The sequence below is a fragment of the Otolemur garnettii genome, unplaced genomic scaffold (assembly GCF_000181295.1).
Source record: "Otolemur garnettii isolate 467f Iridium unplaced genomic scaffold, OtoGar3 scaffold00060, whole genome shotgun sequence".
Taxonomy (NCBI): Eukaryota; Metazoa; Chordata; class Mammalia; order Primates; family Galagidae; genus Otolemur; species Otolemur garnettii.
The window spans coordinates 1,584,531-1,600,941 of NW_003852455.1; the positions used below are offsets into that span (position 1 = coordinate 1,584,531).

At 44.0% G+C, this 16,411-nt stretch overlaps 1 protein-coding gene across 3 annotated transcripts in view; it reads right to left on the reverse strand.

The window, feature by feature from the left end:
• Positions 1–16,411, reverse strand: part of BDH1 (3-hydroxybutyrate dehydrogenase 1) — a 46,045-nt gene that overhangs the window by 18,744 nt on the left and 10,890 nt on the right. For 2 of the 3 annotated variants that reach the window (XM_003792683.3, XM_023514848.1), the window contains exons 2-4: positions 12,689–12,814; positions 3,041–3,113; positions 2,080–2,190 (exon numbers count right to left, since the gene is read on the reverse strand). In XM_003792683.3, coding sequence (XP_003792731.1) covers positions 2,080–2,190; positions 3,041–3,113; positions 12,689–12,771 — 267 coding nt within the window. In that variant the 5' untranslated portion in view covers positions 12,772–12,814. Of the gene's footprint in view, positions 1–2,079; positions 2,191–3,040; positions 3,114–12,688; positions 12,815–15,451; positions 16,225–16,411 lie in introns of those variants that run through there. The other variant, XM_023514847.1, reaches the window with a different exon arrangement.

Genomic DNA, 16,411 nt, shown 5'->3' on the forward strand with positions numbered 1-16,411 from the left:
CAGAGACAGAGTCTCACTTTTACTCAGGCTGGTCTCAAACTCCTGAGCTCAAGCAATCCATCTGCCTCAGCCTCCCAGAGTGCAGAGTGCAAGGTACCCACCATGCCTGGCCCCAAGTAGCTTTTAAAAATAGTACTTTGTATACCTTTTGTCAATAGCCAAAAAACACGTTAAGCTCTATTGCGGTGGCCATGGAGGTATGTTGCTTAGACCTGCCTTCTGGAAAGCCTGCTACGGGGCAGTTGATTGCCAGACTTTCACAGTCACCACACCATCATAAGCACTGCAGCATGGATGCCACAGCCACGTGAGCCTGGGCTGCTCTCAGCCAGTGGCCAAGCGCTGGGCCATTGCCACCTGACATAGATCTCTTCTAACAAGCAATCTTTGGCTAAAGACTCCCCACGGTCCCAGCCCAGACTGCACTGTAATCTGAAGCCCTGCCTCCCTAACCCTCCTGCTTCCCAGTTTCTTGTCACAGAACCGTATTGCAATAAAAGGTCTTCCCTGCCTTTTTCAGCATCTTCCCCCTTTTCCCATTACAAGCATTCTCCCAGTCAATCTCTTGTACACCTGCTCCTTTTTTGGCATAGGCTTCTTGGAAAATCGGAGCTGATATCCCCACTTAGCAGGTTTGCAGTTTGTAGTGGTATAAATGACCAATTCTGAAACTATTTGGTATATATTGTAGGATTAATCAAATGGGTAAATCTATTGATACAGTTAGGAGTCACGGTTCTAACTGCAGGAGTTGAAAATAACAAATGTGGAATGAGATAAGGAAGAGTGCTGCTGTGTTGAACTGGAATAGGAGGGACTGGAATATAAATACTCATATTTACTTAAACATAAAATAAATAAATCATGAGGTTATAGTGACAGCACATATATGAGACAGATAGGCATAGATAGTGTACACACATGTATACGTGTGTGATCATATATACATCTCTAGGTCCATCCACAAAGGTCAGAACGCCCATGCCCCCTTAGCAATGCGCACACCTAATGCCCAGATTTTGGTTTCTAAATTTCATTAAAAGGAGCCAAGTACAAACACATGTCTATACAGAGACATGTATATAAAAGTTCATAGCAGAATTATTCATAATAACCAAAAACCCAAACATTTCAATCCACATAGGCATCAACTAGTGAATGGATGTTTAAAAAATATAGTATGTTTATGTAATACCATCCAGGAAAAAAAAAGAAATACACTACTGATACATTCTACAACATAAGTGAATCTCAGAAACACAGTGCTGAGTGAAAGGCCAACACAAAAGGCCGGCATCGCGTGATTCCAGGTATGTGAAATAGCCGGGAAATCTAACCCGAATGGACAGAATCGGTGGCTGACTAGCGCTGGAGGGGGGAGTGGAGGTTACCTGTAAAAGGTGAAGAGGGAGAGTTTAAGTGATGGAAATGTTCTAAAGGTAGATTGTGGTGATGGTTGCCGCAAACTCTGCATATTAGGGAAACTGTTCCCTACTTACTCTTGCAGCCTCAGGCCTCAGCCCTTCTCTTCACGCCCTCTAAACTCCACTTGATGTGTCCCAGGGACCTTTGTGCTTTCAGGCCCATGCTCCAGCTGTTGTTTCTGCCTGGCAGATCATTCCTGCCAGTCTCCCCCCATGACAGCATCATTTATTCTCCATGAGCCAGAACAAATGTCACCTGCTCTGCCATGGCAGAATCAATCCTCTTACACTCACTGAACATTCTTGCACATCCCTGACAATTCTCTTCACTCTAATTCTTCTGTTGTGTCTACACACAGCTGTCCCCTCACCACGGGACAGTGAGCTCCTGCGGGGCAGGGATCAGGTCTTGTTCTTCCATAGTACAGAGCAAAGTGTCAGGCACATCATTAGCATTTGGCAAATGAATGGATGGATGGACACAAGGACAGTTGGACAAAGCTATGAAGAACAAGTGAGACTAAAGCCAGGAGAAAAGGTACAGGCTGCTTTAAGCAGCAGGTGAGCCAGTTGTTAGGAAGGCAATTTTTTAAAAAACCACAAAACAGTGACTTAGTGTAAAGGACAGTGGTGAAGAAGATGACCCATTACTTACCTTCATCAAGCAGCCAGCAAACACCAGGAAGCCTTTAGAATGCAGATGCTTGGCCAAGGAGAACCCAAATCCAGAGTCACAGCCTGTGACCAGGACAGCTTTGCTGCCAACCTGTTGTAGTAGATCAGACCCCATGTTAGGAATCCAGGGTCCGGAGGCAGACTGACCAGGCTTCCCACCATCTGGGAAGTAACAGTTAATGCTTCCTGAGCGGCCTAGGCCTGGCCCTCCCCACCTGGTTCTTGCTGTCTGGAGAACCATCATATGAGAAAGCCTGACTCAGAATGAAGGGACCAGGTTTTAATTCACACCCTGCCAGAAACTAACAACGTCGCTTGGGAAAATCACTTCTGCTTTCAGGATCTCAGCTTCCTCCTCTGTAATCACCATTATCATCACTGTCATCATCATCTTTATCATCAAAGCTAGTGTTTATTAATTACCTACCATGCGCAAGGCACTTCACATGGACTATTCTTATTTAATGTTCTCCATATAGCAAGTATAATTATTATATCATATCACAAGTGGGGAGACAGAGGTATTGTTCCAATGCCCAATGTAGTTAGTGACAGAGCTGTAATTGCATGCAGGGCAGAGATCCCAGAGTCTAAACTCTTGACATATAAGTTGCTGGTGGGGTGGGTGCTCTGATTGCCACCAATGCTGAGCCCCCTGCCCGTGACTACCTTTAGAGGAGGACTTGAGTGCTACCAGGACACTCGGAGCCACTTACCCCTCATGAAAGTCCCGTCAGTGAGGTCATACACTCTCATTCTGGCTTCCCATAGACCCATAAGGGTCTATGATCTCACTGACGGGACTTTCCAAGAGGGGTAAGTGACTCTGAGTGTCCTGGAAACACTCAAGCCCTCCTCTAAAGGTAGCTCAGGGGCAGGCGGCTCAGAGGGAAAGGTTCTGACCATCTGACTGGCTCCCAGGAAGCTGGGCTTCTACTCACCGGGTCCACCTCACCAGCATACGTCCGACGGCTCATCCGGATAAAGGAAGCAGAGGAAAACAACAATGACTGTCTGCGGGAGAAAAGGACGCCGTGAGCATGGGGCTGCGGTCCCATCTAGACCTTGTTCCTGGGGCAGAAGCATCTGGGAGGACCCTCAGCCACCCTCCAGAAAGTAGTGACTGGTTCCCCACACCAGGCTCCTGGAGGCATCTTGCTAGTATGGCTAAGAAAGAGCCCTTCTTTCTCCCAGGGCTGCCAGGCTGATGGAAAGAGAGCCAGCGTTTCAGTGTTGATCTTTGCCACTGTGTAGGAAGAGCTTTCCCCAGAATAAAGCCAATCAGAAGTTTTGTTGGGAGGCCCTATCAAAACTTGATTGTCAAAAAGAGTTAAGAACATGGGCTTGGGGGTCAGATAGCCTATGCTGGAATTTCTCCTCTGCTTCTGACTGGTTCTAAGACCGGGACAAGCTGCTTAAGCCCTCTATGCTTTTGTTTGCTTATCTGTAAATAGCAGACAATATTTTGTCTGTTTATTAGTCCGTAAACTAATAAATAAATAAATTCAACAAACATTTATTTAAAAAAAAGAACTTGATTGTCGTGCCCCACTCTAATAAAGTTCTACTTTCTGCTTTTCAAAGTGACATAGTAGGTAATGTTTCAGATTAATGCAAGTATGGATTAGCTTTTTGGCAATAAAGCTGTCGGTAAAGTCTTCTCCAAATGCAATGTCTTAACCCTGGTAGTTTAAGCTCCCTACCCCCAAAGCTCTTTTCAATTAAACTTACTATTTTGAAATAATCATAGATTCACATGTAGTTAAGAAGTAACACAGAAAGATGCCAGGAACATTTTACCCAATTTCCTCTAATGATACGTAATAGCATCTTGTAAAACCATAGTACAGTTTAACAACTAGAATATTGACACTGATACAGAAAAAATACAAAACATTTCCATCACTGCAAGGGTCCTGCATGTTACCCTTCCCACCTACTTCTCCCCACCTACAACCTCTGTAACCACTAACCTGTTCTCTATCTCTATAATTCTGTCATTTCAAGAATGTCATATAAATGGAATCATACAGAATAATCTTTGGGGAATGGGTTTTTCATTCAACATAATTCTCTGGAGAGTCATCATTGTGTATCAATAGTATTTTTTTCCTTTTTATTGCGAAGTAGTGCCCCATGGCATAGGTGTAACATAGCTTGTTTAACTATGTACCCACTGAAGGACATCTGGGTTATTTCCAGTTTGTGGATATCATGAATACAGCTGCTATAAACAATACTATACATGGATTTCTTCTGTGCAAATGTTAAGTTTTTTATTTCTATTGAATAAATGCCCAGGGATATAACTGCTGGGTCATATGGTAGTTGCATCTTTAGTGTTTAAAGAAATTGTCAAACAGTTTATCAGAGTGGCTGGAACATTCTCCATACCCAGCAGCAATGTATGAGTGACCCAGTTTCTCTACATCCTTGCCAGCATTTGGTGGTGTCACTATTTTCTATTCTAGCTGTGCCAAAAACCCTATCATGATATTTCATTGTGGTTTTAATTTGCATTTCTCTGATGGCTAATGATGTCAAACATCTTTCCATGTTTATTTGACATCTGTTTTAGTCTGTTTGGGCTGCAATAACAAAATGCCATAGATGGGGTGGTTTATAGACAATAGAAATTTATTTCTTACAATTCTGGAGGCTGGGAAGTTCAAGGTCAGAGAGCCAGCAGACTGTCTGGTGAGGGTCACTTCCTTCATAGACAGGTGTCTTTTCACCGTAAGCTCACAGGGTAGAAGGGCAAGGGATTTCTCTTGGGCCTGTTTTATAAGGGCTAATACCACTCCTGAGCTGTCTGTCTTCGTGAGCTAATCACCTCCCAAAGGCTGGAACTCCTAATACAAATACCTTAAGGATAGGATTTCAATATATGAATCTGAGGGGAACACAAATATTTAGACCACAGCACCATCTGTATATTTTCTTTGGCAAAAAAATGTCTCTTTATGTCTTTTGTCCATATTCTAATTGGATTGATTGTTCTTTCGCTATTGAATTTTGAGTGTTTTAGGAGCACTAGCTAGTCCTTTGTTATGTGTGTGGTAATGCAAATCTTTTCTCCTAATCTACAACTTGTCTTCTTAGCTTCATAACAGGGCCTATTATGGGAGAAAGTGTTTCATTTTGATGAAGCCTGATTTATCAGTTTTTCTTTTTATGGGTCATGTTTTGGGTGTCACATCTCAGAACTCTTTGTCTACCCCCTAGATCCCAAAGATTTTCTTCTGTTTTTCTCTAAAAGTTTTATAGTTTTATGTTTTACATTTTAAGTCTATGATCAATTTTGAGTTAATTTTTGTATAAGATACGAGACTTAGGTCAAAGTTTGTTTTGTTGTTGCTACTGTTTTTTGGCTATGAATGTCTAATTGCTCTAACAGCACTAGAAAATCTTATTTTTTTCCTCCATTGAATCACTTTTGCACTTTTCGAAAATCATTGGATACATTTGTGTGGGCCTATTTCTGAATTCTGTTTTATTGATGTATTCCTATCTTATTTTTCTTTTCCAAAATTGTTTCAGGTATTTTATTTCCTTTGCCTTTCCATATAAATTTTAGAATAATAATCTTATCTTTACAAAAAATCTGATTGAGATTTTGATAGAACCTGTATATGAATTTGGGGGGGATTAACTTTTTTCCTTTGTTGCGTCTTCTAATCCCTGAGTACAGTGTAGGTCTCTATGTATATAAATCTTTGATCTCTTTCATCAGTGGTTTGTAGTTTTCAGCATGCAAATCTTATCCATGCTTTGTTATATTTACACCTAAGATTATTTTTCTTGAGCAACTATAGATGATATTATTTATTATTTTGATATCTACATGTTCATTGCTAGTATACAGAAATACAATTGATTTTTGTGTCCTATCTTGTATCCTTGTGACCTAGCTAAACTTACTTATGAGTTTTGGGTACTTTTTGTGGACTCTTTGAAATTTTGTTTGTAGATAATCATATAATCTGCAAACAAAGAGATCTATTTTTTCTTTTCTGATCTATATAAATTTTATTTCCTTTTTTTTTCCTTATTGCCCTGGCTAGTATTTATATCACTGTGTTGGGTAGGTGATGAGAGCAAAGATTCTTTCCTCATCTCAGGGACAAAGCATTCAGTCTCTCACCGTTGAGTAGATGTTAGCTGTAGGTTTACTGTTTAATACACCTACTTCCTTCCCACCCTTATCTGGTTCAGAAAGTTCCCTCCTATATCTATTTTCCTAAGATTTTTTTTTTGGTCATAAATGGGTGTTAAATTTTGCTTTTTCTGCACTGATAGATAGGATAATGTGATTTGTTTAGATTACATTGATTTTCAAATCGTAAACCATTCTTGGATCCCTGAAACAAACCCACTAGTTCTGTCTTACTAGGCTCGGCCTTTGGCCAGAAAGAGCAGGCGTTTGTGGGGGCCTTTTGTGTCTGAGTTTCTTGGCAGCTTCCCTGGCAGTTTCTTTGGCTCCAAGTCTGGGACATATGAAGCAAAAAGAAAGCTTTCAGAACTCATTACCATGTTATTTCTTAGTACCTCTCTACCTTTTAGAGTCTTTTTATGCTTGTTTTATATAAAACTCAGTATTATTAGTTGTACTAAACAGTAGAGATTTTTTAAAAAGCACATCCAGTCTATATTCCCAGAAGCAGAAGTCCTTTTAGTTTTTAAATAAATATCAAACCAGTAATGATAAGTGGGGGAGGTAGGGGGAGTGAACAACTGGTAATAGGGGAAAAGAGGTGGGAGACAGACATAATTTTTCTGCAAACCGTTCTGTGCCATTTGAATGTTATACCATGTGAACGTACTGAGTTTCAAAAAAATTCATCAAAGTTTGTTATTTCATATTCTTAAAGAACGTTGGGTTCACTAGACAGAAATAGGGTCCACTAAGGAAATCTTCCAGGGTAACCCCCATCCTTCTGAACTACCACAGAAGAGTATCTTTGCATATTAAGTCCTTGTGCACAGATGATCTCAAGCAGGATGCTTAGTGTATTCCTAGCTAGTGAACTGACTTTAACCAAAGAGAGTCACTGTTTTCCCACGATCCTCAGTGTTGCTCTGCACAAAGAACAAGAAGGTGTCCCTGATGGAACTAGACTATTTCTGCTTCCCTCCTCAAGATCCACCCCCTTAATATTATCTGATTTTTTTTTTAAGGAACAAAAGCTTTCAGCAAAAGAAAGAGCTTATTTTGGACTGACTTGCTTTCAGACTTCCTCTAACACACCTCCCCATTCTCAAATATATCCTGACTGACTCTGGGTTTATAATACCAAGCTCTGACACTCATATCCACCTGTCAATGACATATTTCTACTTTTACAGAGAGCACAAGGCTCCATCCTGCCACACCTAATCCCCGAGAAGCAGAGTCCTGACACGGTGAGTGAGGCAGGGCTATGGATCCCACTAGCAGCTCTGGCTGGCATGAGCGTGCCCTCCTGAACTGCCTGTCTGCTCAGCCTGTCTCTCTTGGCCACTGCTGGGATTGCTTTATCCTGCTCCAGTTTCTCTCTCACTGTGGAGTTCCTACGGTTCCTGGGGAATCTCTGTCTTGGGGCTGCTTCTCAATTCGTGGGGGCCTTGGCCCTGAGAAAGTATTAGCACCTTAAACCTCAAACTTTAGTTAAGAAGCACCTGCATAGCTTGTTAAAATGCAGACTCCCAGGTCCCTCCATTGACATTCTGATTCAGTGGAAAGGGTTTTGCTGGAAGTCTTCATATTTAATTCACCCCAGATCAGGAGCAATTGTTCTCAGGTGCTCCTTCCTGACCATTCGTAAATGTAATCATGGTTGTGTGGTTATGGTATTAAAATGTGTTCTTATTGTTTAGAACAGTGATTTTTCTTTTTTTTAAATTTTTTTGGCCAGGGCTGGGTTTGAACCCACCACCTCTGGCATATGGGGCCGGCGCCCTATCCTTTTGAGCCACAGGCGCTGCCTAGAGCAGTGATTTTTCAGTGGGTGTGCCACAGCACACTGGTATGCTGTGAGACAATCTTAAGTGTGCCACAAAAAATTTTAAGGATCATTAATTAAATTACTTTCAAAAGAAGCTCAAAGCATAGTAAGTATATTATTTTTACTATTTTTGTGATCAACATAAATGTGATGAGGAAGTTTAACAATAGGTTCAAGTGTGCTGGGAGATAAAAAATGTTGAAAAACACTGGTTTTGAGAAAGATACTAAAATATTTCTAAATAAAATATTATGTCTAGGAATTCACTCAAAATAACCCAGCAAGGGGAGGAGAGGGGAGATAGACGAAACAAGCTTGGGCATGTGCTGATAATTGTGGAGGCCAGAGTGTGGGGTACATTAGGGATCAATATACCACTTTCTACTTTTGTAGATATTTGAGATTCTCCATAAAACGATTTAAAAAAAAATCACAAGGAAGCTTTTAAAACTATTTCCTTACCTGCCCTTGCCTTTGAACAATTAAACCAGAACCTCTAGGAGTAAAGCACAGGGATATTCCACTCCCCCCCTCCATAAAAATGACTGTAACCTGCAACCAGAGTTCAAATCCACTGGGGAAGCAGAGGGGGAAAGACGTTCCCCACTAGGGGTTTCCTTTTTGAGCCTCTTTATTGCCAAAGCCCTAAAATCTCTATAAACGAAATCAGCTCTAGGCCACAACCCGGCTGTGGCAGATACTGCTTTTTGCTTCCTAATATCCATTCTTCTCTTCTATCTCACTAACAAAATCTTAACTTTGTCTGGAGGTAGCAACATGCCCAACCCTTTGCAGACTACGGCCCACTGAGTGGTCATGTAACCGACCTCTTGGCCAATAAGGTGCAAGCAGAAGCCAGGCTCATTGCTGGCACAGTCTTGCTTTCCTGGTGCAGGTGCGGCCCCTCCCTTTCTCAATGTTGCTTTCCTTTTTTCTGCGTGCAGTGAGGCTGGAGGCTGTCATGTTACAGGACCCTGACATGAGAGCCACCCTCAGGATGACAGAGAGAAAGAAACTAGGAGCCTGAGTCCCCTGAAGCCACTTCCAGGCAATGTTAGCTGATAACACTGGCCCACCAGTGCTAAGAGTGGCCCTAAGAGGTTAGGCACAAGCTCTATCACATAAAATAGTATGTATTTCCCTGGACAATCCCCTCCGGCCAGAAGGATCCTGCAGTGACAGCAAGCAGCTGGCCAGCCAAGTTACACCAACAGCTAGGTCAGTCTTATGAGTGGTACGTGTTAAACTCAGGCCAGTCATTACGCTTTCTGAACACTAGATTCCCAGGGGTGACTGCCAGATTTGGAGGAGAGATTTATGATTTGTACTCCTAACCCAGAAGCAGAATCAGATGGGGCAGGAGAGGTACAATCTGGCACTTACTCAAGGGCCTGTAGAAGAACCTGCCAGTCCTCAGGGCCCTGGCATCCAGGAACTTGCTGGGCCACGTTAGAGAACCTTCCCTGCTGGCTCGGGCATTAATTTTGGCTTCCTCCATATCTTACCAGTCTGCTTTCTATTGTACTGCTCCCAGCACAAATCAGTAATAATAACCAGTAACCCAGCTTTCTGCCTAAAGGATCCATGAGTTAATTTGACAGGCTTAATCTAAAAAGATGAGATTCAGGAGGGCCAAATATCAGAAGCACAAGTGCAGCTTGGGAAAAACACGGCTTTGCAGCAGCATCACTGAAAAAAATTTAATCTGGTTGACCACGAAGCACAAGCGTGGTGTGGCTACCAAAAGAAGCTATATGAGCTGAGACCCAACAGGAAAGAAACTAGGAGATGGGAGGCAAGAGCCCTTTCCTACTCTGCCCGGGTCAAGCTGCACCTGGAGCATTGTGTATTACACCTGGGCTGGCAGAGCTGAGCACCGAGGTGCGTGACTAGGATTCAGGAGGTAGAGTTCTGGGAGGGGAACGCATCAGTATACCACCAGCCTCAGGGGTAGCCATAGCCTCTGGCAAAGTTGGAAATCCAGACTCTGAGGGCCTGGCAGCAGGCTGTCAACTGTTGAGGCAAGGTCTGGGGCCACATTGGGCCACTGCTGAAGAGGTTTTCATCTGGACAGAGGCATGTAAACAACAGTAGATGTTTTGCTCAGGGCACTACATCTTAAGGAGTACAGGCTAAATGAAGATCATTCCACAGAAAGACTTGGATACCAAGTGGGAAAACCATGGGAGATAAGCAATGAAAAAACATGCAGATTGTCTAGGTGTGGTGGCTCACGCCTGTAATCCTACCACTCTGGGAGGCTAAGGTGGGTGGATTGCTTGAGCTCCGGAGTTCGAGACCAGCCCGAGCAAGAGTGAGACCCCATCACTATTAATATAGTCCCAGTTACTTGGGAGGCTGAGATGAGAGGATCACTGGAGTCCAAGAGTTTGTGGTTGTTGTGAGCTATGATACCATGGCACTCTACCCAGAGCAACAGAGACTGTCTTGGAGGAGAGCAAAGGGGAAGAACATGCAGATGGAAGAAGAGAAGGCAGGTGGATGGGTATTGAGGTGGCATGGTGTCCCTGGAGAGAAAAGATGAACTTGTTTGGTATGAGGACAAAAGAAGACCCAAGAACAAGGAGTGGGATTTACAGGAGAAAAGATTTTTTTTGTTAAGTGGGAAGAAGAATTGTACAATAGAGCTATCCAAAGACAGGAGGCCTGCTATGAAGTGCAGACCACCCCATCTTTGGGCATGTAAGGTTAGTTGTGAAGGATGCTAACTGACAGAATTCACAGGTGTAGACTGCATTTTGAGGCCCTTTGCAACTGAGATTCAGGTCAAATGATGGGGCCAAAGTTTTCCCCTACCACCAAGACCCCTTGTCCAACTCTAGGCATGGTGATCAAACACCATGCCAGGCTCCTTCTGCACCTGTGTCTCCCTCAAGTCTCCTGAAGCCCTGACCCTAAGGACGCTTAATGCACACTGACTCAGCTCTGCCCTGACGGTGCTGTCCTCCACATCCTTTACTGTAACCAAGGCTTCTCAATCCATCCAGAAGATTCAGAATTCCCTGTGATTGCCTTCTTTCCTCTCAAGGAAAGAAAGTTTCACTTCCCTTTAATTTGAGGACAAAACTTTTGTAAGTATTTTAACTTCCTTTGGGATTATTTTCTCTTTTATAAAAAATAATCTCCAGAAATCTCCAAAAGCCACATCTGAGACAGGTTTTGCTACTTTTATAAATCACTCACTGGAAAAATAAAATACAGAAAATCCACCTTTCTTTTAGAGAGAGACAGAGCCTCACTTTATCGCCCTTAATAAAGTGCTGTGGCATCATAGCTCACAACAACCTCCAACTCCAGGGCTTAGGTGATTCTCTTGCCTCCGCCTCCCAAGTAGCTGGGACTATAGGCGCTAGCCACAATGCCTGGCTATTTTCTGTTGCTTGGCCGGGGTGCCCTCCAACAGAGCTAGGCTCCATCCCTTCTTGGATAGCAACGCCTCCTGCCAGCTTGGCAGACTTGGTCTTTCTAAACTCTTCTCATGTGGGGTCCTCTGATAGTTGAAGCCCCATCTCCAAGCCACACCTCTGCATCCCTTGGAAATGCACTTAAGCAAATGCTGCTAAAGCTTAAATGCATGTTCTTCTAAACATATTTATTGGCATAGAAAATATCATTTTTTTCAATTTGACCTAACATCCAATTCTATTCCCCTCAAATATAACAAAGAAAAAGGCATTTCTTATGTTTTCCTTCCTTAGGCTGCAGAAGAGTAAAATGTGGGAGCAGAACCCACTGAATACCCTGGGAAAAGGCCATTCCAGAAGTTCTCAAAGAAGAGCTGCTTAATCTGTACTCAGTGGTTCCTACAGAGTTCAGTGAGGTCTCAGTCTATTTTAGTTAACTGTTTTCACGTGTAAAACTTGCAAAGCGCAGTTATCCAGGTGACAACAGTAATGAGACACATGAGCAAGAGGAACATGACGAACCTCACTACGCATGACGCTGGCAGGGCACCACCTCACTGCTTCTTGCTAAGCTCGCATCCTTGAGGAAACAGGACACAAACCCAAACGGAGAGACATTCTGCAAATAATCAGCCAGTACTCTTCCACAGAGTCAAGGTCATGCACAAAAAAAAAAGGAACTATCCCCAGAAGGAAGCGACTAAGGACACATGACAAGTAAATCCCACATGACAAGTAAATCCCACAGTCTGGATTCTGGATTGTACCTTGGGCCAAATAAAAAAAGCCCATTCATGGGTCATTTGGCAAAATTTGCATAATGTCTGTAGATTAGTTAACAGTATTATGTATCAATGGTAATTTCCTGATTTTGATCATTGCGCTAGGGTTTTGTAAGATGTCAACATTGGGGGATGTTAGATGAACGGGTTCTGGAATGCTTTGTGATATTTTTGCAACTTTTGTGCAATTCTAAAGTGATTTCAAAACAAAAAGATTTTTTAAAAGCCATTATGAAAGAGACTCTTCTTTGCCCCATGAGTCCTGGGAAGGTCTGTCTTCCAAGGACATCTTCGGCTTTCCTTTGCTGGGAGACACAAGTGCTGAGACACAGCTCATGGCACCTGCATCATGCCCGTGTGAACAGCTCTGCTTGCCCATCTTCATCCTTGTTGCTTACCTTGTGCCATTTGCTCTATCACAGACACTTAGTGTTTTTCCTGGGAGCTGTGACACAGGTCTGGAGAGGCGGATGGCCAGCATTGTGGTGACAAGTGATACAACGACCCACTTCCTCCTGGTGGTTCTGAAATACAAATACATCCTCAGCATTACCTTCTTGCCTTCAAGGGATTAGAGTGGCCATGTTTCTTTCAGGTTGTGAAAGTCACATGGAGCTGGCTCTGCTCTACCCAGGGCCAGTCCTGGTGCCCTGCAGTCCCCTCCTATACCTCTCTCTCAAGCTGCGGCACCATATGTGATAGGCAGAATCAGGAGTCAGGATGTCTGGAAACCTGCGTTCTGCATTCTGCCCAGGCCACCAATGCACTGGGCAACCCTGGACGCATCATCACCCATTTGTAACATGAAGGGGTTGGTCCAGGGCAGTGACCCTCTAACCAGGCACCCGCCAGGAGACTTGGGGACCTAACCCCTCAAGGACTAAGACCCAGTGCATCCTGCCCCTTGTCCGTGTTTCCCCATATCTACAAAAACATACACCTATGCTGACCCAGGCACCAGCCTTCACTACTGATGTGCTCACACGCCTGTGCAGGCAGCTCATCCAGCCCCATGCCACAGTCCATGTCCCCCAGTTCTCCACCTCTCTCCCCCTGCCCTGACATGGGGCTCTGTCTCTGAGGCTGAATTTATCAGTAACTCATTACAGCACAGAGTCCGGAGCTACAAAATGAGACCCGGTCAAAATTAAGACTCACACAGTCTCCTCATTTGAGGAGACTCATACTTAGCACTGTGACTAGCCATGATTATTAACTGTCAATCACCGTGTACATTAGCCACTCCCTGTTCTGATTAACAGTGGCCACTCTGGGCCTAAGGGAAAGAAGGGGAGGCTGGAGAGACTTGAGTGAGGCAAGGAGAGCCTGGGGCAGCTGTCGTTCTTCCTGGTAAATGGGTTCTGGCTTCTCCCTGACCTCTAGGGTGTAGTTTGTCACATTGTTCTCTAGGGTTATGAGGTGCTGGCTGAGAGGTAGCTCTCCCCTGCCTGTCTGCTGCTACCCCAAACCTGACTGAGCCCAGCCTCTAGGCCAATAGATTAGCAGTAGGCTTCTTAACCAGCCAATCACATAACCTGCACTGCAGGAGGCAGGTGGAGTGTTTAATCTATATAATTCCCAGGAAAGGAAAGCAGGCAGGGGGCCTTTGGCTTGGGCCAACTGTGTGCTTTTGTGCCCATGCACCACACTCCATTCTCAGCACTGCAGCCAGGGCTGGGATCTTTATAACACCAGCTTAAAGCCTCCTCTCTGTGCCTGCTGGGGCTGGCCCCCGCCTCTCTTTCCAGCCCTCCTGGGCCACCCTCACTCTGCTCTTGGCACTGCAACCAAGGTTGACCTTCTGAAAGCTCCTTGTGTATTCCAAGCTATCTCCTGCATCAGCACCCTGGCCTCACCCTGGATGCCGAGTCCTTTGACCATTCTAGCCTCAGACTGGCTGTGCCTGACTCGTTACAGAAGCAGCACCCATGCAGCATGCAGAGGTTGCTCTCTATAAGATCACTCCCATGGCATCTCGTAATCCAAAATCAGCCTGTTTGTTTCCATTACCTTCCCCTACTAGATCCTAAGCCCAGTGAGGCCAGGAGCCTCAACTATCTCAATCATCACAAAATCCTCAATGCCTAGGACAAGGAAGAACTCAGGACATAAAAAGTGGCCAAAAGGCAAGTTTCAATCTTCCATGGCAAGTGCCTTGCAGGCAGCAGCAGAAGGAAGCCCGGACTGGCCCTTCATGGAAGGCACAGGTTCTTGTTAGCTCAGACTTTTTAACTGGGTGCCCTGGGCCCTACCTACTACTGACCAGCTGGCTGGGAACACAACCTCTATCTCCTCCTGCCAGAACTGTATTCTGAGGCTACCACCACTGGGTGATTTCAAATTGTCTCTAATCAAAGTCCAGTCCCTCCATTTGGCTCAATGCTTGTGGCAGAAAATGGTTTAGTCTCCAAACAGAGGGCTGCTTTGAATTTTGTTTTCCTTAAAGTCAGCAATACCTAAAAGTGCTGGAGTCAAAATAGTTTAATGCGCATAAAAACTTTGTCCCTTGAACAACAAACACACTATTCACTGTGTAGTCTCTTATATGCAGAATTATGGAAATTTATAGAGTTCTTTTTCTTTTTTTCTTAAGTTTCTGAAACACATGCTATAGGCACTGGGACTCCCAAGGACTCATCAGGGTCTTGGTTTGCCTTTGCCTTGTGCTGAGCTTTATTCTCTGTCAACATGAAGTTCTCAAACACGAGACGCTACTCATTTGCCTTTTGGTGTAAGAACAGAAGCGTTTGCATGTGGCGGTGCTGCAAGAAGAAAGCAGAGGACCAGGGGTGGGAGAAAATCTCCTTAGCCTTGAAATGCAAGTACCATCTCAGGGTGACTGGGCACAAGGGTTTTGATTCCCAGGAACTGAACTCTAAGATACTGTCACAAAATAAATCAATTGATTTCATATGTCAACCTGTAATCTCAGAAAAATTTTTCTAATGCTAGGAACACATGGGTCTCCTGTCAAGGCCACCCCCTCTCCATTGTCAATGCATAACTCATGTATAACCCATGAAACTCCTCCCATATATAACCCATGAAACCCCTCCATGTATAATCCTTGAAATTCCCCCCTCAAAAAAAATAACAAATAAAAATGTGCGTGCATCTTTGTTCCAATGCTGGGCTCACAGTGTTGCATTCTGCATGACTACCTTGCAGAAGACATAGCTGACTGCTTTCCTGTGGGTGGCAGCAGGATCTACCCTAAAGAGGCAGACATTCCCAGCACTGACATTCTCAGATGAGGCAGGGCATCCACAGGAAGCAGGAATCACAGGAGGCAGGCCTTAGACAGGAAAGAGGATTGCTGTGTTTCTGAACATAAAATCTATATGGGCCATTAGCACTACCAAGTTGGGGGGGGCAAGGAGATCCTGTTTCACAGGAGGACAAGCTAGGTTTAGACAGAGACCCACACTGAAGGGCTTAAGACCAGTAAGCTTCTATATCAAATTCCAAAGTCTGACAGCTGGCAGCCTGCCTCCAATATGTTCTACTTGGATGATTTGTTTGGCCAGCCTAGTGTTTTAATGTTACTAGGCAGTTAAGTTATGCTGGAACTCAATACAGTTTGCACCTACTATCTTAAAACTATCCACATCGCCTCTGTTAATTGCCTGGCATTTGCGTTTTGAAACCTCTAACCAGATAGAAGGATATTATCCAGTGGCCGTTTCCCCTCTGATCATTTAGTATAGTCTTGCTTGAAAGTTCCAACCCAGTTCAGCTGTGCAAGATAACAGGTCAGTTAATGGGATCATCCTTCAGGTCATGCAAAAGGAAAACCTGATGAGTTTTAAATCCTCATTCTGAAAATCACCTACCATTCCTTTGAGACATAACCATCTGGAACAAAAGTCTAAAAGAATTATATAGGAACATTAAGTGACATAGTAGTTAATGTTCCTTTCACCACTTTATCATAAATGCAGAGGTGACATAGCTTGCTTCACAGAGACCTTCCATAAAAACCAAGGATTTGGCTCGGCGCCTATAGCTCAACCGGCTAAGGCGCCAGCCATGTACACCTAAGGTGGCAGGTTCGAATCCCCAGCCCGGACCCGCCAAACAACAATGATGGCTGCAACCAAAAAATAGCCGGGCGTTGTGGC